Source organism: Trichoplax adhaerens, genomic scaffold (genome assembly GCF_000150275.1).
Source record: "Trichoplax adhaerens TRIADscaffold_6 genomic scaffold, whole genome shotgun sequence".
NCBI classification, from domain to species: domain Eukaryota; kingdom Metazoa; phylum Placozoa; class Uniplacotomia; order Trichoplacea; family Trichoplacidae; genus Trichoplax; species Trichoplax adhaerens.
This window is the reverse complement of record NW_002060948.1, coordinates 4389208-4410992: the sequence shown is the minus strand read 5'-3', so window position 1 is coordinate 4410992 and position 21785 is coordinate 4389208. Positions and strand designations below refer to the sequence as shown.

Here is a 21785-nt window from a genome sequence, read left to right as displayed (position 1 = left end):
ACTTGGAGAATTATTTTGTTTAAATATTGCAGTTTAAAAATTTTCGTGACCATTGTGCGTAAAACGCTGTTATTAATGTATAAGAAATTTGCTATAGTAATTGTGACGTATTATAACTGATGACTAGGTTGGTGGTTTTTCACGGGTTTACTCAATATGAAAATGCGACTAATTCATATTTTTTGTGTCGCATTGGTTATAACTACGCAATTTGCCAACAACTGTCAAGGACAGTTTGATGCGAACGTAAGAACTCATACTATATTTAAAACGTGACTGCATGTGTTATTTTAACTTTAATTAATGATTACAGACAAATATGTTTAGTTAATTTTTCTATAATACATCATTAATTTAAAATAAATGGGCACGATGATCGCATTATTTATTTTGGATACATGTAAATCTGCCCCTTATAAATTAATTCACGGAGTTTTTAAGCCATATGAATTTCAGGCAGCGGATATTTCATCAAATAAATGGCAGCAGCAACTAATAATTGCATTTGGGAGCTGAAATCCATCAGTCAACTGCTAGATATTTGCCCAAATTAATGTAGTATTACATAGCCGCAGTAAACACGTTAGGGTTAATGAAAGTTAGTACAATACACTGAATACTGGTATTTTGCTTAGGGTAGTTACTGTCTCGCTCAGTGTAAGATTTGAGGATAATTATAGAATACTTGAGAATATATATCTGATTTCGTATTGAGAATAAGTTTCAGCTGTGTACGAATGATAGCCTCATGAGGGAATATTATTCAAAATACTGTGTATTATACTATTATACAATGTTGGACAAGTCGCAATCAAAAATTATTTTCATTAATTATATATATTCATTATTTATAAGAATGGATGGGGAGATTCCTCGGAAGGTGAGTAGTAAATTGTTGCTATACTTTGTATAACTTAATAACCAAAATATCACTTAGCTGTTTTAATAATATGTATTTACGAAATGTTCTACTGACATGTTCGAAATTAACATTACAAATGCACGACTAGTTGCAATGGACTGTCAACATGGTATGAACATGGGTGGTTTATGTATTTGCTATCCCGGATTTCATGGCTCAAGTTGCGATGAATGTAAGTGGATAAGATAATACTATTTTACTTTAAATCTAACATATTGCTAAGTTCTTTCATTAGACAATTTTACTTGGGCTAATTATATCTATAGTTAGTTTGCGATATAATCCCTTTTATCAATCTTATATCAATTTCTAAACAGAATAAATTGATTATATGGTAAACTAGATGCACTTTTTCAACAAGTCTCTAATAACAGATAGCAAGCTACATTTATACCGTTATTAGCAGCATTATTATATTCAATTAATTACATTTCTTTGGTTGACTATTTGATTATAAATATACCTAACATTGCTTTGTCAACATTGCAAGTATTTCATAGTCCTTTAGACTCCTGTAAGTGTTGTGATGACTTTACAGGAAAAAGTATAAGCTGAAATAACTCGAACTTTGTGGTAAATTTTAAAAATTATAGACAGCCCATCAAGCCCGTGTTATGGTAACCCTTGTCAAAATAGTGGTACTTGCTTTCCGACTAATGGGGGTAAATCTATCCTGTGTTACTGTGTAAACGGATTTACAGGTGCTAGATGCGAAAGCGCTGTGGCTATTGTAGTCAATATTAGTAAGCTGACTGGCGGTTCTGACGCGACGCCAAGCCCTGGTATAATATTTGTGATTAATCTAGAAATGAAAATTTTCTTAAATTAAGGCAAGCTTAAAAGATTTTAATTTTCATTCAATGCAGCAATGAATTCTACTACAGAAGGAACATCGCAATTGAACCACACCAATTCAGTGAATTTTATTCACAGCAATGACACTGCTCATTTTACCAACGAAACTGAAATCTTCATGAACGGTACCGGTACTTTCGACAACAGTACTCAAGATAGCAATGAAACAAATTGGTATGACAATCAACTGAATAACACTTCAACATTTCAAAACCGCACTGCGAATAACGATACCGATTATGGTAAGTCTAAGACACATACATTTTAAACACGTACATGAGCATACTATGTTGTGCACCTACGATGTAGTTAAGATGCAGTAGTAGCTATGATAATTCCCGTAGGCCAAATTTAATTTATCGCAGATGAAGGTTATAAAATCGATGTCTTCATTCTGCTTTAGGATTTAATAATAACTCTATGCAGTGCAATATCACGACGTGTAGAGCTGGTCAATGTGTTAATATGAATAATAATACAAGTGTCTGCGTGTGTTTCGAGGGATGGGGTGGGGTGGCTCTACTTGTGAAGAAGGTGAGTATCTTTCATAATTTGATACTATAGTAATCATCATAAAAATGCAATTGGCCTGTTCGTAATTTTCTCATCAATTCATACTATGCACTAAGTTTCTGAAGAGAATCCTTGCTATAACAATACATGCGTCAATGGGGCAACTTGCTTACCAAATTTCAACCTAACCGATTATAATTATGAATGCTTTTGCGCCAATGGATTTTCCGGTGTAAATTGTGAACTAGAGGGAAATGGAACGGAGCTGTCTACAGGTCTTTACTATAACATTTAAATGATTTATTATAGCTTGCATATATGGGTACTGTACCAATAAAAGCTTCAATTTGATAATTTAACTTTGAATTATCCTCATGCAGATCCATGCGAATCCTATCCTTGTTTAAATAATGGTTCCTGCTTATCGAACGGTACCGATTATATCTGCAACTGTTTAGTGAGATATGAAGGAAGGGACTGTGAAATAAGTCAGTTTAATTTGAAAATTAAGAAAGAAAATATAATCTAGGCTTTGTATCTCATGATCATGACATTGCTTTAAATGTAAAAACAGAAATCCCTAAACCATGCGATCCTTCCCCATGTGCGAACGGTATCTGTACCGAGATCAGTAATGGCACCAGTTACACATGCGAATGTTATGAAGGATACGAGGGTCAAAATTGTGATTGGATTTCAGGTGAAATAGCCCTAGTCCATGAAGTGATGCAGTGTGCAAGCTGTGATCAGTTCAGATATGTAATAAAGTTATTTTATTCGTTAACAATATTGCATTCTTCTGTGCGTATGAAGGTATTCGAGTATGTGAAGAGAAGCCTTGCCAAAATGGGGGTTCATGCCAAAGGTTTGGACCAACCTCGTACAAATGTTCCTGCGCTTGGGGATATGCAGGGCGAAACTGCGATATTTGTAAGATAATAATAATATCACGTCGTAGTTCAAGCTACTTTGATTGTTTAATTTATAAAACGATTTTTTTTCTACTAGACGAAGGAACTGCATGCGATAGGAATCCTTGTAACTATGGCTCATGTACTGCAACCGGAAGAGGCAAAGACTCGTATATTTGCAATTGCAAGTTAGGTTACTTAGGAAGAAACTGCGATAGAGCAGGTATGTCCTTTTGCTTGAGTGTCGTTAAAACAAATATTGCAGAAGTTATTTCTTGATTTAAATAATTTCCTTGTGCTTCTTCCTATACGGACTATTATTTGTTTCATATCTGTATGTAAGTGGATAACATATGTTCGCTTCGTCCATGCCAAAATGGCGGTACTTGCATGCGTCCTAGGAATGAGACAAATACCTACAAGTGCCTTTGTTATTGGGGATACGACGGAAGAAATTGCGAAAAGTGTATGCTGCTAATATTCTAAATGTTAAATACGAATTCTTTAAAACTGTAACTTTCTTATCATTGAAAAGCTCATAATTATATATCTGTATGTATATACGCCTATAAGTTAATGGTTAATTTTGTAGATGTCGGAACTGCATGCGATTCTCAACCATGTCGAAATGGAACTTGTTCTTTAAATACAAACACTGATTATACATGCGCCTGCTTTCCTGGATACACTGGACGATATTGTCAACATCGTAAGTAGTTCAAGATTCTAACTACGACCAAAAATGCTCCTTAAGCTCTCAAATAATATTTATCTGCTCTTCTAAGGTCTTACGGCATGCTACAAAATGCCTTGCAGCAACGGATATTGTACTGATGTTGACGGAGGACGAGATTATCGCTGCACATGTTATGGAGGATTTGGCGGTAGAAATTGTGATCGATGTATGAAATTGCATGATATTGATAAGATAACAAAATTTTTAATAAATTTAATATACTGTAGCTCTTGCTAGACTAATTAACATTGTATTTAATTTGTAGATATTGGATTACCTTGTCATAACAACGAGTGCTACAATGGAGGACTATGTCAGAACGTTAATAATTACCGTGATTTCCAATGTACATGTCAACCAGGGTTCTATGGTCGTCAATGCCAAGACAGTAAGAATTATTAATCACTAAATTTTGTTATATAATCAACAGGCATCGTACTCATAATTCTGCGTACAAAATTTTACTTCGTTAGGTATTTCACAAACAACAGGTAAATTCAAGATGATTTCTTTCATATGAGCAATAGCTATATACATGTGCACAGCCTAGTGCAAGCATGCTAAGCGTTATACATTTATGTTACTTCGTGTGTGATTAAATATATTATAGTACCACCAACGACAGAAGCAACTACACAAAAACCCACAGAAAGTAAGACATATTTTTCAAAATATCTTTCGAAATATCTTACAATCGCTTTAGTAATATTTTTAAAGACTTGGGCATTTTAGCATTGATTGTATATTGGATTAACTTGCACATAATAAATCTAGGTTCTATTGGACGTTGCGGAGGTAACTTCACTGGATCAAGAGGAATCTTGACGTCACCAAGATTTCCACAATCATATCCTCCAAGAGCGAGGTGTATCTACGAAATCCACCTACCGAAACACCAAAGAATTGATATAAGATTTGATACCTTTGACTTGGAGGCCGGCATCTTTGGCTGTTATGATATCTTAAGAATATATGATGGAGGTCATTATCGACATGATTTAGCTGCTGCAGCTTGTGGCAAGCGAAGGTATTTGAGATATGAGTCGAAGACAAATTTGATCTACATAGTTTTCATGAGTGATAAAAACATAGAAAGGAAGGGCTTCTACGCGACTTATTCTGCAGGTATGCTTTCGTTAAATAACTTTGTAATCGTTCGTTAATTTAGCACATTGATAACTTTTCTCGTAAATATGATATTAATAAGATTGTGATTTCAAAACCATTAGCTTTAAATACTAAGCTTACAATACATGATATCATAAATACAAATACCGTATGGTAATGAGTCAGTTGGTTCAAACGATATCGAGATAAAGCTTCAAAATTATATCATGATCTAGTGCTAATTATTAGAATAACATATTCATTCTATATTTTGAACCTGATAGTGGAAGATAAGTCACCTTGCAAACCTGACACTTGCAAAAATAACGGAAAATGTATTGCTATCTCTTCTGAAAAATATAAATGCCGATGTGAACGTGGATATATCGGTGAACGTTGTGAATCGAGTGAGTACTTTAATGCATGCTGCTATTTATTAGACGATACTTAAACTATTGCATAAATAATGTATTATATAATCGTATTTAATTTAAGGAAGTTTACACGCAATAAGCATAAATACTAACTGGTACAAACTAAATAGTATAAATAAATCTTATAAACGTAATTACTGTATGTGGTGCTTTACTCATATATACGGATATGTTTCATTTGATTAATATTTAAATACAACAGAACTCATCACCAAAACCTTCAAGACAAGATCTGGCCTTGTTGCGTCTCCAAATTACTTTGGAGAATACGCCAAAAGTGTGCGTTGCATTTTTACAATCACTGCACCAACTTATAGGCATGTACTACTAACGTTTGAACGTTTCCATCTTTCCAACCCTGATACAAATGGTAAATGTTCAGAATTTATGAAAATCATCGATGGAAGTACACGTTCTAGGCGCATTCTTTTCAACGGGTGCGGCATCCGTAGCCCTGGTACACTGATGTCGTCGTATAACCGAATGACTATTATCTACGTTACAAATAATGCACGTACTGGATATGGTTTTAAGGCAACTTATAGGACTCGTTATTGTGAGTATTTGAGTAACTAATTCAGATTATAAACAATCGCAATCATGATAATAATACTTAGATTATCTTTAAAAATTCGCTTCATATTCATGTTACATGGTACGTATTACATATTAGGTTAGGAAAATTATTAGATTTTTCAGTTTATTATTTGCAAATGATAATATGGATCCATTAAATTTCTACTTACCGCAATTTTTTATTGCATTAAACCCTTAAAATTCACTAAATAAATCTTAGAAGCATGTGAAATAGTACAAAGCTTCGTATATTTAGGGACAAAGAAAAATGTCTACAGATTCCATAAACTACAGTATTATACTTGAATTCTCTCGGTAGTTCACAGCCAGTAGACTGATTTGTATTTAATACTTCAAAATTATTTTCCATTTATTTGTTATGAATTAGATTTAAAAGATAAATCACTTCTGTATTGGTCATTGAGGTAGCTAACGCGCTTAATTTGATCATTTTTAGAGTTAATTTGATCCTCACATTGACGCTTTGATGCTATCGATATTGGTACTTGTCTAATTACCTTGATGTATTTTTCCAATAAAGAAAGATACTTCTAAAATTCTAATATTAAAGAAAAAAGTTTTGATGATTGATAATAATAACTATTAATTAATTAATATTCATAGTGCAACTCAGTATGTATAAGATATTTATCGGTTAAAAGATCTAAGGTACTAATATAATTCGCCATATCAATAATGACTAGATAAGTTCGTAGCAAAATAGGAATATATAGCATATACTATAATCTTTCCTTGACATTTACTCACAAGTACCCGTGGCTGTTTGCTAAATTAATTGCAACTGTTAAAAATTATTTCTTTATTAATACTTTGCGATGTTTGTAGAACTTACTATTGCGCTTTACAAATTAAATTCTTGTTATTTGCTAAATACCTTATCATCACTAATTCTTGCATTGTAATAGCATTATTAGTTTTAATTTTTGTATAAAAGACATGCAAATTACAAGCGGTCTTAGTAGATGATCAAATTACTGTCAAATTTATTTGCATATACGTACTCGTATATATAAATGCACTGCAATAAATATGAGTATCTCCTTCGCAAATGGAAATTTAAGGACCAAACTCAGCTTGCTACTGTAATTATCTTTCTAGTTTTAGCGAAATGAGCACCAGCTATTTGCATTATCATATAATATCCACATCAAGGGGCTCTAATCCATACCTATAACACATTACTCTTTTACTTTCTTACAGGACTATTTCAATTGCTAAGCATTAAAAGTATCGGTACTACAGTACCAAAGTTAACCTATCATTGTTGTCTATATCGGTAGTTAACTATCCATGCACTACAGCACGCACTTATTTCCAGCAAGGCTACGCTTTTATATTAGTAATATTGGTAGTATTAAAGATGCAAATGCTGTTTTTAACTACTAGTGGAGACGTTACTATTTAATTTAGCCAATCTTTTAAGATTAGGCGTGGATATCATTTAGTAGATTTCGCATTCGTGTAATAGGAATTCAGAATGGATGGATGACTTACGTCGACAGACTTCATAGGAATCTAACAAAGTGGTGTGCACAAATTCGATACATTTTATCTAAATAAAGCCCTTGAAATTTTAATTCGACATACCAACGACTATGCAACATCATTCATTTTCATGTTTGACTGTAGTGATTTATGTTAGTTATCTCTTAAGGAATTTGCCTGGTTTTTTGATGTAAACTTCGTCACAAATTTTAACAAAAAACGCATTTAATTTATCACCAAATAGTAGAATTAATAGCTTCTTGTTAAGAATGTTATTTATAGTTGCTTTAATACTCCAATAGACTCAAAGGGATGTTTTAAATTTAACTGTAAAGAATTAAGATAGAGCTGTCTTATAAGGAGTTTGACTAGTTTTCAGCAATTTCTTCGTCACTGATTTTTAACAGAAAATGAATCGTAATAATCGTCAAACAATAAAGGGAACGGCCTCTCGATTTAGATTCTTATTTTAGTTGCTTTCGTGCTCTGATAGATTCAAAGGGATGTTTGATCTTCAAGATTCAAGTAAGCGTTACTTTGTAAGGAAAGATTTGCCTGGTATACGACGTATTCTTTGTTATAGATTTTAATAGAAAGTGAGCTATAATTATCCTCAAATACTAGAAAAAATAGCTTCTCAGTTGAGAATGTTATATGAGTTGCTTTTATGCTCCAATCAGCTTAAAGAAATGTTTTAAGTTTGAGAGTAAAGATTCAAGTTAGAGTTATTTCGTAAAGAATTTGCACAGTTTTGACGTTTTCTGCGTCACTGACTTAAGCAGAAAATTAAATAAAAATTTATCATCAAACAATAGAAGAGATGGTTTCTAGTTTGAGACTGTTATATTGAGTTGCAATGATACTTCAATAGACCAAAAGGAATATTTTAAGATAGAATTACACATTTCTGAAGGAATTTGCTTAATTTTCGGTGCTTTCTTCATTATAGATATAGTAGAAAATGAATCAAAATTTGTGGTTCAATAATAGAAGGGATGACTTCTTGCTTGAGAATGTTTTTTTAATTGTTTTGATGCTCCGATTGGCTCAAAGGGATATACGCGTATCTTTTAACTAGAACCCCATTTAGCATTTCATTTCAACAAAAACAAATCTAGATAAAAACCACAAGAGTATTTTCTATACAGCTTGTTTCGAAATGATTCTACGCTGACTTTAAAATTTTAGCATAAAATAAAATTAATAAAACAACGCATAAAGCAATAAACCACTAACCTCTAGTTAATCCTTGCCAGTAATTAAAGGCAGTCTATTAAGTAATGAATTGATAAAATGATCATTATATTCGAATCGCTAATATGTTACAAAGTTATGTTTAAATATCTGAAAATTTGACTATCATGTCATCACCTAAATAGAACATTAACAGAAACAAACGAACATGTTATGATAACAATAAATATTTTTTTTTACACCAAGACGGTGACTATTCAAAATTTAAACATTCTGTGAATTCAGAAATCCCCTTCAAGAACGTTCTTTATGCTGTTAATCAATTAATTGAACAAAATTTGAAATCTAAAGTAAGGGTTTTTATAACAGAATCTGACTTAAAAATAAAGTATTAATCACAACGCCACGATATGTCCTATTTTTTATTGATTTTATAATATTTTTTGCCGATACTTTCTATATAAGGGCATATAAATAAAAATACAGATCTAAAATAGATGCCTCTATTTGGATCGTAATATTTCATATTGTTTATTAAGTAATCGCTCATATTTGTGTTTTGAAACCCAATCCATCAATCAATGGTAGTATAAGTACAGAGTTATTTGCCATAATAAGATTTCAAAAAGCAACATAGTATGCGCTCCTACCAGTTTCGTCAAACTATGCCATTGACAGCCTATTCGGTGATAGCGTGAAATTAGCAAAAAGAAAATCAAGTACATCCTGATGGCGCTGCTGAATTATAAAGTATTTTGGTTATTTTTAATCATTTTTATCCAAACTACCCTAGGTGAGCTATAATTTGCATACAGTATCATAATTATCGGTCTTCACATTCAAATAATCAACTATTCCCAGTATTACACATAATGGACTAAAAATTTGCTGAACGAACCTTAGATCGAATGATTAAATAAAAATCACTGCGTAGTTCAACATACGAGTAATTACTGTGAATAATTGAGCCTTTGGAAATAGAACATAAGCATACGTGCTATAGCGAACGACATATTTCTACGTACTGAGATAGCTTCCTTTTATTAAAGCGATGTCTGACTAGAACAAGATACTGTATATAAGTAATATGCAGGAAACTACGTTAGAACTGTGGAACGTAATAATTAATGTTGTCAGTGTTTTTATAAATAATCTTCTACCACCTTTTTCATGCCATGCACTGTTTCATAGAAGAGGTATTTGTAACCCTTTAATTTAAGAAAGCAGGCGAGATTACCTATTAAGCAATCAGGATTTTAATGCACGAGTATTAATCAAATCATTGGACTGCTATCTTGTCTTTTCTTTACTCATAATCAAACTTTTTGATCCTAGTAATCCAGTCTTTGATCGTACTTTGATGTTGCTTATACTGTACTAATTTATTTTTCAGTGATAAAATAGAATAGTACGAGTAAAATTAATAAAGTCCTTGACAGCTGATTGAAATCTTATTATTTCAATGCTGTAGCTGTCGATACGAGGTATTCAAGGATCACGTTATCACTGCAATAATAATAAAATACACATAAATTTATCTTCTCATTTTATTAACTGTATTCACTCCAAAATACTGATGCACATAGGTCAACAAAAATGTCCTCCTTCATTTCATGACGTTGGTATAGGCAATGTGAGACGTTGCTACAAGTTTATCGAAGAGAAAAAGCCTTGGATTGACGCTTTTTATGCATGCAGCCAAAATTCTAGTGCTTTAGCATCATTCGAGAATCAAGATCAATATAATTCGTTTATCACCACATTTAACTTTATTGCACCTTTAGAGCCGTATTGGCTTGGATATTATCACGTCTATAATACCCCTGTCGATGAATATATACGTGTAGGAAACTTGCCTTATATATACCATAACTGGGCTAGTGGATTTCCAACTGATATTCCCAATGCACCAACCATCTGTGCAGAATTCTTCTCAAGTGGAGAGTGGCTATGGTTCAGTGAAGACTGCCGGTTTAGTCGGTCATTCTTTTGCATGACAGGTTTACAACTATAGATTGAGTTTATTGAAAACATATCGATTAGTGCGCAAAATGTACAGAGGAGCCAATTCATGTTGAGATATTACGAAGTAAAAATTTTATTAAATAAAATAACCGAGACGAACACTTTCCATTTTTAAGTATGCTAATTAATTTCTACCGTAGAATTAAACTTTTGTGCTGAATATCCATGTAAAAATTATGGTACATGCACGAATTATGCAAATGGATATCAGTGTTCTTGTTCATCAGAAACCACTGGAATTAACTGTGAAACTCGTAAGTTTTAATTAGAAAGAAAAATTTGATAAAATAGATCATGAATCTTAATAGTATTTGTGTTATGTTGTTGGAGTTTCAGATTAGTATAAGCTTATAAATGATAAAATCGTGAAAAATAAGTAAGTTACTACACTATAGCACTCAGAATTTTTCTAATACTGATGATGTGACGAATTTCTTCTGCGACCTTAATTTATCGCGAGTCACGGATATCATCAACCTCGTTAAGGTTCTAATATCTGACATTCCGTGCGTTTATTATACAAATTTTTCAAATTATTACTTTTTATCAACCAGTTACAAGATATAGGTAGACCTAAAAGTAGTTTATTTTTCAGTTTTGGGTTGCGCTTCCATACCGTGCTTAAACGGAGGGTCTTGCTTTGGAAATCTCACGTCTTATCAGTGCACATGCCCTGCCGGATTCGTTGGCAGCAATTGTGAAATAGGTATCCTACAAATAAATTAGCTGAAGTTTTCTTGATAATGATTTATATCAGTGTCTGCATTATAGTTCCTACAATCTTCGAATTTTATTTCACTAAAAATTTATCCTCTTTCCGTCTAATTTTGTAACTATTCGCCCTAATGATTTGATTATGGAATATATTATTGCTAAATTAATGCAATATTACTGTAGTTTACTCAAGAATTTCGAAATATTTATGATAGAGTTTGAATATGATCCCTTTAATTCCCGAAATTATGAGCCTATAATCAAGAGTTTTCTGCATATTTTATGGACTTTAGATTTCAACGAATGCGCATCCAATCCATGCGTAAATGGTGCCAGTTGCATCGATCTAACCGATAGATACCAATGCAATTGTCCTCAAGGATATCAAGGGGAGCAGTGTCAAGAAGGTGAGAGACAACTTAAGAGTAAATCTTTGCAATGGTTTAATGAAAGAATCTTCGCCTCCAATTAATTGCATTTAATTTTAATTAACGGCAATTCTTTCAATCTGCAAATATCATAATAGCGATCAATTATTGTACATCTAATCCATGCCAACACATTTATGCTACGTGTGTTAACTCACCAACTGGGTATACTTGTAACTGTCCTCCTGATTGGACTGGCGAGCAGTGCGAAATAGGTTTGCTGAGTAGAAATAATTATCGCCTTATGATTCAAGTTAATTGATTAAATTAAATTGGTTGACGAAACTATTGGCACGAACAGAACTACATCCGAATGTATAATATAATGTTAGTACGATACTATCAATAATAAAATAATTATAACGAATTATCGAGCAGATACAGACTTTTTGCTTATAAATCTTCTATTTCATGAAGCATTATACCCCATGCATTCTATGCAGTCTACAAGAATACACGTATAATCTTAAAACTAAGTTTGCCTTAAAAAATTGGTTTATATGTAGGATACATCCAGTCTGGTCGTGGGATATGATTGAATAAAATTTCCCCAATAAGCGCTTATATTGATGCATGACAGTTTTTTTCTCATATAATTAGATGAAAATCAATGCCGTCTGCTTAAACCATGCCAAAATGGGGCCACTTGCAACCGTGTTGGCGTAACCGGCTATACTTGCATCTGTGCCGCAGGATTTACAGGCCAGAATTGTCAACAAGGTTGTAGATTAACCGAAAATTTTTCATTTAAACTCCATTGCATAAAATTGATTAGTATGCTAGAATTTTAGTAACTAATGTAAAGGGTTTATATCTCCTAATAGCATACAGTTGCAGTTAATAAAAATCTATATTAATCCTTAATAGATATAATTGACGAATGTACCTCTAATCCTTGCCTTTATGGTGGGACTTGTAGCAGTTATGGCAACCAATATAGTTGTACTTGTGCTAGCGGTTACACTGGAATAAGTTGCCAAACCGGTAATATAATTTTGAGTATAGAGTATTTATTCTGCCCACGTCGAAAAACACTGTATATTAGCATTATCTATTATTATTATTCTATCTATGTTTAATTTTAAGATGCTCAACACGCTATCGATATACTGCATAAAATAGTATTTTAATTGCAGACATAGATGAGTGTTATTATCAACCGTGCTACCATGGAGGAACGTGCATTGATATGGTAAACGGTTACCAATGCGTTTGCGGTGGAGGATATTCAGGAACAGATTGCGAAATAGGTACGGTAGCTAAAATGATATTTAAATTGTTAACACAAGATTAGGTCCAGTGGGCTGAATAAACTATACTTGATAATTAGAAATTAATGAATGCCAGTCCAATCCCTGCCACAATGGAGGAAGTTGTATTGACGGAGTGGGGAACTTCCAATGCCAGTGTGTTGATGGCTTTATAGGGTCAACTTGTCAAATTGGTATTATGAATGTATTTGACATGTGATATGTCATAATTAACTAATATACTGGATTGCAAAGAGCTATAAATATCATTTAAATCGACTATTTCTTGCCTTGTAATGTCTATGTATGAAAAGACGTTAACGAATGTGCATCTAGTCCTTGCCTCAATTCGGCCAGCTGTGTCGATCAGGTTAATAGATTTCAGTGCAATTGTCTTCCTGGATATACAGGAACTAAGTGTGAAACCGGTAACTATAGGCCTTAAAAGATTGATGATTTATTAGAATTTTAATTAATTACGGGTCATTTACGTACATTATCTGAATCATGGGTTTGATTCTTTGATAAATCTTAGAAATAAGTGAATGTCAATCCAATCCATGCATTAATGGTGGCGTGTGCGTCGACCAGATAAATAGCTATCAATGTATTTGCCCTCAAGGCTACACAGGCAATTCTTGTGCGGAAGGTATCTAAGAACTTTATAATTATCCAGTTAAACTTTTGAAGTGGAAGACATTATCTTCGCTATGCTATGTAAATAGGTTGATTTTTGTCTCAAATGCCTTTCAATCATTGACAACTACTAACCGTTATGCTATCGTAAGCATCAATGCACATCAGCTATGTACAGATTTACTACTATTGTTATTCACTTTTACTACTCTAGATGTCGATGAGTGTGCTTCGAATCCTTGTGTTCATCAATATGCAACATGTGTAAATGAAATACAAAATTATAAGTGTATATGCCCTCCTGATTGGACCGGGAAACAATGTGAAATAGGTAACAGTCACAGCTATTATATATAGCACTATTTATACTCACAGAAAGAGTCTAAAACAGGAATTATAAATGCATGATTTACATAGATGGTAATTTATGTCGAGCCGTCGAGCCCTGTCAAAATGGAGCAACATGTACATATATTGGTATTGGTTCGTACAATTGTACATGCATAGCAGGATATATTGGGGATCAGTGTGAAAACGGTACATTGACGTAGATTATGATATGATGTTAGAGTAAATAAAGAATATTTGTCAATAAAAATACTCACCTTCCATGAGAGAAGTGTTATGAAACTTGGATGCAAATTGATTATTAAAGAGACCCTTTGTAATACTTTGCCTCCATGATATTAGATATAGATGAATGTCTGTCTAAACCTTGCAAAAATGGTGGTACTTGTATAAACGATGTAAATAGCTACCGATGTCAATGTGTTACTGGCTATGCTGGATTAGATTGTGAGAAAGGTAAGAAAGACTTACCTTATGGCGGAATAGACCGAATTTAATGGTTTTTCATAATAATCTTATGATATTAACTTCTATCATATTCTTGCTTTACTAAAGAGATAAATGAGTGTTCTTCTTCTCCATGCCTTAACGGAGCAACTTGTAAAGAAGAGATAAATGGATATGTCTGTCACTGCCTGTATGGATATACTGGAGTGAATTGCCAGACTGGTAAGCTGTTGTCTATAATTGAGCCGAAATGGTTATCATCATAGTGAGAATAAAGTGCAGCCAATAATTAAGACTAATTCATTACTCTCTTTCATTAATTAATGCGTTTGTGGTCGAATTTACTCGTATATAAGCCTTAACCCCCTTTATGCAATTGATAAGTCATCAATAGTAATTCTTATCTGTATTAGAAATCAATCATTGCCTGTCTCAACCATGTTAAATGGTGGCAGTTGCATTAGTAATTTACAGAGCCATGAATGTTTTTGTAAAAGTGGGTATGTAGGCTATAATTGCGAAGAAGGTGAACCATTGTAGTTTCCACTTGGAAGCTTAATCTCAAATTTAATAATTATTTATCTATGAAATAGAGGCCTATGATTTCGACTCTACGTTACGAGAATACAAATCAAGCCAATTAAATTTTAGATACGATAGCTATGTCACATCGTAATCTATTAAAATTGTATACTCTTTACGGCTCTTACTGCAAAGTATACTAACTTACGAATTTCTAAGTAGATGTAGATGAGTGCCGTTTTAGACCATGTCTAAATGGTGGTACATGTACTGATATGATCAATGCCTATCAGTGCACCTGCAAATTAGGATATACAGGAAGCATGTGCGAATCAGGTTAAGTAGGATTCTTTATTGCTATTCCATTTAGTGTGATTTATTTAATTTCTGGCAATTTCGACAAGTATCTTTATATCATAACTTATATTAATCTCTATATAGAAATCAACGAATGCTTATCACAACCATGTCAGAATGATGGTAGCTGCGTAGATAGCTTGAATGCTTATCAATGCGATTGTCTTGTAGGATACATAGGAGTTCATTGTGAAACTGGTAAAATAGGCACCTATAGTTTTAATAGCTTATTAAATACCATACGTAAATTGATCTTTTAGTCTGTTATTGCGATGATAGCTGAATATCATTTAAACTGTTTGGTGATAATAAAATCTATTGGTAATTGTCAAAGATGTGGACGAATGTCTAAGTAACCCATGCAAAAATAGTGGCATTTGCTTAGATATGGCAAACGGCTACAGTTGCATCTGTGGGGAAGGCTATACAGGACACCAATGCCAATCAGGTTATCTAATTAATTAAAACTACCCAATTGCTAGGAAACTAATGTTCAAGTATCTATAGATTACAATGAATGTCTCTCACTTCCATGTCAGCATGGTGGACTTTGCGTTAATGGAATAAATAATTATAAATGCAATTGTTCGAAAGGATATACTGGCAATAATTGCCAATCAGGCAAGTATTGCTATATACTCGTACATATGCTAACATTTTCTCATTATAATCAAATTTCAATGATGGCAAAAATTCTGGGGTTTAAGCAGAATTATTTAAATTACAATTTAAGTATTAAATAATCTGTAATAGAGATAAATGAATGTATTTCCAATCCTTGCCTAAACAACGCATCTTGCCAAGATCAAGTTAACAAGTATAAGTGCCTGTGCAGATCTGGTTATACAGGAACAGAATGCCAATCAGGTAATGAATTAATATTTGAAAAATTCATTTAGTGGAAAATTTACTAAAAAAACTAGTACTACGTGTGGCTTTCGCTAATGAGTATACATTGCAGCATAGTACGTTAATTTCGTTCTAAAACTACGAGACATTATTGAATATTCCTCTCAGCCATACCTATACAGCGGTAATTGCGTTGGTGGAGTAAATGCATACCCTTGCAGCTGCGTGAATGGCTTCACCACCCTAGTAGTCACTGTCAGTCATGTATACCAAAGATTAGCCGTATCTGTTTCAACTACTCTCTCAATGTACTGATGTTTAGATACCGCACTTGTTTTTATTACACGTTAGGAAAAATGGCACATTTGATATATCATTTTGTTTATTAATATGATGAAATTGTAAACCTTGATATTTGTTAAAATTTAAAATCTTATTAGATATAAATGAATGTGCGTCGCAACCTTGCCAAAATAGCGGGATTTGCATCAATGGAATAAATAAATACGCTTGCAATTGTTCAAAGGGCTTCGCCGGTGATCAGTGTCAATTAGGTAACGTATAGAAGCAAATTTAAAGCTTACTGCAATCATTCTAGTAAAGTAATCTATTACTTGGTGGTATCCAAATTAAAAAATTCACTACAACACAGTTTTCGGATAATTAATTGTCGATGTTACTACTGATCACAAAATGAAATTATTGCATCGTGTAAAATAGACATCAATGAGTGCTCATCTCAGCCATGTCGAAATGGGGGTACCTGCGTAAATAATATCGATAGGTACAGTTGCCAATGTTCCGGTGGCTACCAAGGGATAAATTGCGAATTCGGTCAGTATGATTTAATATAACATTCATACTCAATATGAGTAATCCATTGTTGTTATCTTCATATCAGTGAATAATCCTAGAAACTGTTTTCACTATTATATCACAGAAATAGACGAATGTTTATCAAATCCTTGTTTAAACGATGGAACTTGTATTGATTCTAATAATGGTTATACATGCAGCTGTAAAGCAGGTTTTTCAGGAGCATTATGTCAGTTAGGTAGGTAACGTGTTCAATCTAATACTTACAAAAAAATAACATTCATACCCGATTTGAGTACAGTAATCTATTATTATTATTACACCTCTGAATAAAACTAACAATAATTTTTACCACAACTTTACAGAAATCGACGAATGTTTGTCAAATCCGTGTTTAAACGATGGAACTTGTATTGATTCGAATAATGCTTATACGTGCAGTTGTAGAGCAGGTTTTTCAGGAGCATTATGTCAGTCTGGTAAGTAACGTCATTAAATTAAATACTAACGACCATTCTACATTTAGTCACTAATTCAGAAACGATTTCAGAAATATATCAACTAAGTGTATAGCTTTTATTGTGACAGAGATAAATGAATGCATTTCGGAACCATGTCAGAACGATGGTACTTGCATTGATGATTTAAGTGGCTATATTTGTAGCTGTAGAAGTGGTTTCGTCGGTACCAGTTGTGAAATTGGTTAGAAATGATAAAACACATTGTTAATACCATATTCTCGTACTCAGAGTCTTCTCGCAGTACCTTCAAAATAAGCTTTAACATAGTATCTACAGAATAAGCACTTTAATGAGTAGATATGGCTGCTAAAATTTTCGTTTCATAACGTCATCTTAAATAGAAGTTAATGAATGCGTACCGAACCCTTGCAAAAATGGAGGTACCTGTGAGGATTTGATAGATAGCTATAGATGTATTTGTCTACCTGGCTTTGTAGGATCAACATGCCAACTAGGTAATTAAAAGCTGGTTTATAATTTGGAGTAGCTGCTTTTCTATTAATTTGAATCATTAGCTAAAAAAATCCTTATTTTCAATTTTTGAATAACAGAAGTTAACGAATGCGCATCGGAGCCATGCCGAAATGGCGGTACTTGTATCGATGACGTTAATGGCTATATGTGCAGTTGTAAAAATGGCTATGCCGGCATTCAGTGTGATATAGGTCTAGAATGAGATGCTTATATATTAATTTTTACTTGACTGTTCCTCTTCCACTATGTTCGAAAAAAGTGAACCTACTTCATAACTGCAATCCAAAATCTTTTGTTGTAATTAACATTGTAGATATAAATAAATGTATACCTAATCCTTGCCGAAATGGAGCTACCTGTTTGGATCAAATTGGTAATTACTCCTGTATTTGTCAGTCTGGTTTTTCAGGATCTTTATGTCAAACAGGTACGGTGCCTCAAAATTTAATAATGGAACATGTGAGTATAAAATTTTTGTTTTTATCACTGCGATATCGACGCCTCAAATTTCGTATCCTTTATAGATATAAACGAATGTTTATCCGATCCTTGCAAACACGGCGGAGTGTGCTTGGATGAGGTCAATGGTTACAGATGCAATTGCACAAATGGTTATGTTGGAGTACACTGCCAGACCGGTAAATAATAATATAATTCTCTAAATATCGCAATTATCTGTGTTGCTATTTAATGAACTTATCGCCAAATTCTAAAATAGATGTAGACGAGTGCTTATCGATTCCTTGCAAAAATGGTGCAACTTGCATCGACTTAATAGATAACTTTAATTGCTTGTGCAAAGATGGTTATACTGGAACAATCTGTCAAACGGGTCTGACTTAATGATGATACCTGTTATTAATATGAGCAATTATGATAAATAATTCTTATCGAAACTGGTTTGTCGTATAAATTCGATCTAAGGATATGCAGTTTTCTGTTACGATTGATTTTGTAGAAATTGACGAGTGCCTATCTACTCCATGTCAAAATAGTGGGCATTGCATGGATGATATTGCCGGTTACCGATGTAACTGTTCGTCAGCTTTTACTGGTATTCGCTGCGAGTCAGGTATTACCAGTAGTAAATTCTTGCAGTACAGCAGGCTATTTGGTAGCTTTGATAAAGGAAATTGCTCTGCACTTACCGTACTATAATCAGAATTAAAGGTTTAATTCTGGAACCATAAATTCTTATTTAGAAATCAATAAGTGTGGCTCGAAACCTTGTCTGAACGATGGCGTTTGCATTAACAATGCCCGTGGTTACGCCTGCATTTGTAAATCAGGTTTTACAGGAACAACATGTCAGTCAGGTACAAGTTACGTAGTTAAGTTTTTTTATCTAATAATCACAATCAAGTATGCGATGAAATATAAAAATTGGTAAGATTATAGTAGTTTTACTTGGAATATTGTCCCGATTTTTGATGACACTTTCGGAAGGGATATAAACGGTTATCATGTCGAGAGGATAGAATAGTTAAGATTAACATTTCTTGATAATTGCTTTACTTGTAAATAGTAAATGTAGATAATACTTAGAATGATATAAAGATATGTATAATTAAGAATAAAGATACAAGGTCTAATTTCATATTCTTTAAACTGAAGAGCAAAATTCATGTCATTCTAATCCTTGTCGCCATGGAGGTACATGTCATCCATCGCTGAATGGGCATACTTGCACATGTAATTTCTTATTTACCGGTAATAACTGTGAACAAGGTATGAAATATTTTCGTTATCATTTGATTAAATTTTATTTTAGCAAACATAGATGATAGATGACTATCATTGGAATGCTTAGTTTGTGTATGTCTTTTGCACTTAAATTCAGCATATTTATCTACGCTGTACGCTGTATTGTAATGTATCAAAGTAAAGTCAAATAGCAGTATATTGTTGTGTGCAGCATGTAAGTTCTAACATTCTAATTAATTACGTTCCTTGCATTATACAGAAATTACCCTTATTTCATCAATGTCTGCTATTGAATATGATTTCTTACCGGGAACTATCCTGATTATATGGCAAGTTTACGCTTATGAATTATTGGCAATCCATTTTAATTTTAGCCTTTACTATAAGGAAATTAAAGCAACAAATGATCCTCTAAAGAAATCTCTTAAGGCTTTGGAAACTTCAAAGCAGGGAATAATTTATACACATCTACCAATAAGGCAAGCAGGAACATATATTTTTAGCGTTACCGCTCGTAAAAAGGACACTGTCCTTGCCAATCAATCGATTGCTTATGACGTTGCAGGCTCAGGTAATTAATGGTATTGTGGATAATCTTACTTATCCGTACTGCACGAGTATGTTGACCTTCAAACCATTACTTCAAATGTAGGACTATTAAATTTAAAATCCAGCGCTGCAAAATTAGAAGGCAAAGTATCTCCTGTTGGATTAACGACTGATTTAATCGGGCTAATTATTCATGGTAGTATTGCACTAATCTTGGCGATTGCCGCCATTACGGTAGTAGTGTCTTTCGTCAACAGTACACATAACAGGCCGCATAGGCGTTGATAAAGTTACTAACTGCCAATGTGATCAAGTCAACTTCTAAAATGTAATGTATGGGTAGTAATATAATTACTCAATAAAGAAAGCAGATTCGAGAATAACAGTTGAAATATATTCTAAGTTCGCGTTGCAAATATTACAATGCAGATATTTAAAGTTTAGCTGTTATGCGCAGTATTCGATGTCCGTAATATAAGCTATTTATTATTAGCATAGATTACAGATACCCATTCTCACGTTATTTAGTAGATTTTCTCCATTATCAGATATCTAGAACTGCATTTTCTTGTAATACATTCTGCTGTAATAATATAACGTATGGTATTCATAATATCAGTGAAAATAGGTGAATAGCTGAAAGATCTAATTTATCAAATAGTAAATATAAATTAATTTTAATAAGCCTTTATTGACTAATAACTTGGCCAACTATATACGGTAGTTATTACAATGTGTCATGTTATTCCGTATTCAGTTTGCGTTGCTTGCACTGAGCTAGAGAATTGTGGATGTGCTTTAGAACTGCTATTATCAAGCTAAGTAATGGTAATCGGGAGCTAAAAGCGCTATGAAATATTCCATGTCCTGTTTTATTCCTGTAATTTATTATGCGACAGGGTTCGGATGTTATATAATTAATTTTTAAGCTTAGTAGTGTATTCTCCACTTAACGTAACACACGTTTCAGGACGCAAATATGCAAATTTTCGAATTGTGGTAGTGCTCGTAAATTTTAAGCGTATGGGTCTGATTAAGCAGTACGATAAATAAAGTGTCTAGGTATATAAGTGTAACAGAACTCGATTCAAAATGCTATAGGTCACATTTACTATCGTTGACAGAGCAGTGCTACTCGTAGTACAGGGCTAGAAAGCCAAAATTACTCGAATTTTTCCTCGTAGAGTTAGTTGTACGGCGAGCTATAGACATTACAACACAGCACTGCACCTAAGCCCAAGAAATCTTTATCAATTCGATTTCTTTTCTTCTTGCTGTTACTTAATCACATTTACAGTACAATACTTAAAATAAATAATCTTACACGAGCCCCGCTCTAGAATAAATACTGACCATGGGGTTTATAGCAAACTCTAGTCTTAGATCGAGCT

The 21785-nt window shown here is 33.2% G+C and overlaps 2 protein-coding genes across 2 annotated transcripts; both read left to right on the top strand.

Annotated features, from left to right (window-relative positions):
• Nucleotides 1-1039: 1039 nt before the first annotated feature.
• On the top strand, nt 1040-6054 carry TRIADDRAFT_57600 (uncharacterized protein; the record flags this gene model as incomplete). Its single annotated transcript, XM_002113772.1, has 16 exons — nt 1040-1094; nt 1516-1704; nt 1789-2019; nt 2181-2311; nt 2631-2778; nt 2865-2990; nt 3104-3220; nt 3299-3424; nt 3794-3910; nt 3987-4103; nt 4203-4325; nt 4411-4428; nt 4548-4589; nt 4712-5062; nt 5329-5451; nt 5681-6054. 16 exons carry the CDS (start codon nt 1040-1042, stop codon nt 6052-6054), a joined length of 2388 nt encoding a protein of 795 aa, XP_002113808.1.
• Nucleotides 6055-9483: 3429 nt separating this feature from the next.
• TRIADDRAFT_57599 (uncharacterized protein) lies at nt 9484-20679 on the top strand (the record flags this gene model as incomplete). Its single annotated transcript, XM_002113771.1, has 34 exons — nt 9484-9547; nt 10341-10754; nt 10920-11033; nt 11709-11900; nt 12020-12136; nt 12522-12641; nt 12789-12905; nt 13058-13171; nt 13486-13599; nt 13707-13820; nt 14022-14138; nt 14225-14344; nt 14498-14611; nt 14711-14824; nt 15347-15460; nt 15566-15679; nt 15816-15929; nt 16235-16348; nt 16381-16446; nt 16771-16884; nt 17051-17164; nt 17271-17384; nt 17512-17625; nt 17735-17848; nt 18009-18122; nt 18219-18332; nt 18455-18568; nt 18666-18779; nt 18860-18973; nt 19100-19213; nt 19344-19457; nt 19756-19869; nt 20105-20416; nt 20498-20679. 34 exons carry the CDS (start codon nt 9484-9486, stop codon nt 20677-20679), a joined length of 4443 nt encoding a protein of 1480 aa, XP_002113807.1.
• Nucleotides 20680-21785: the final 1106 nt, after the last annotated feature.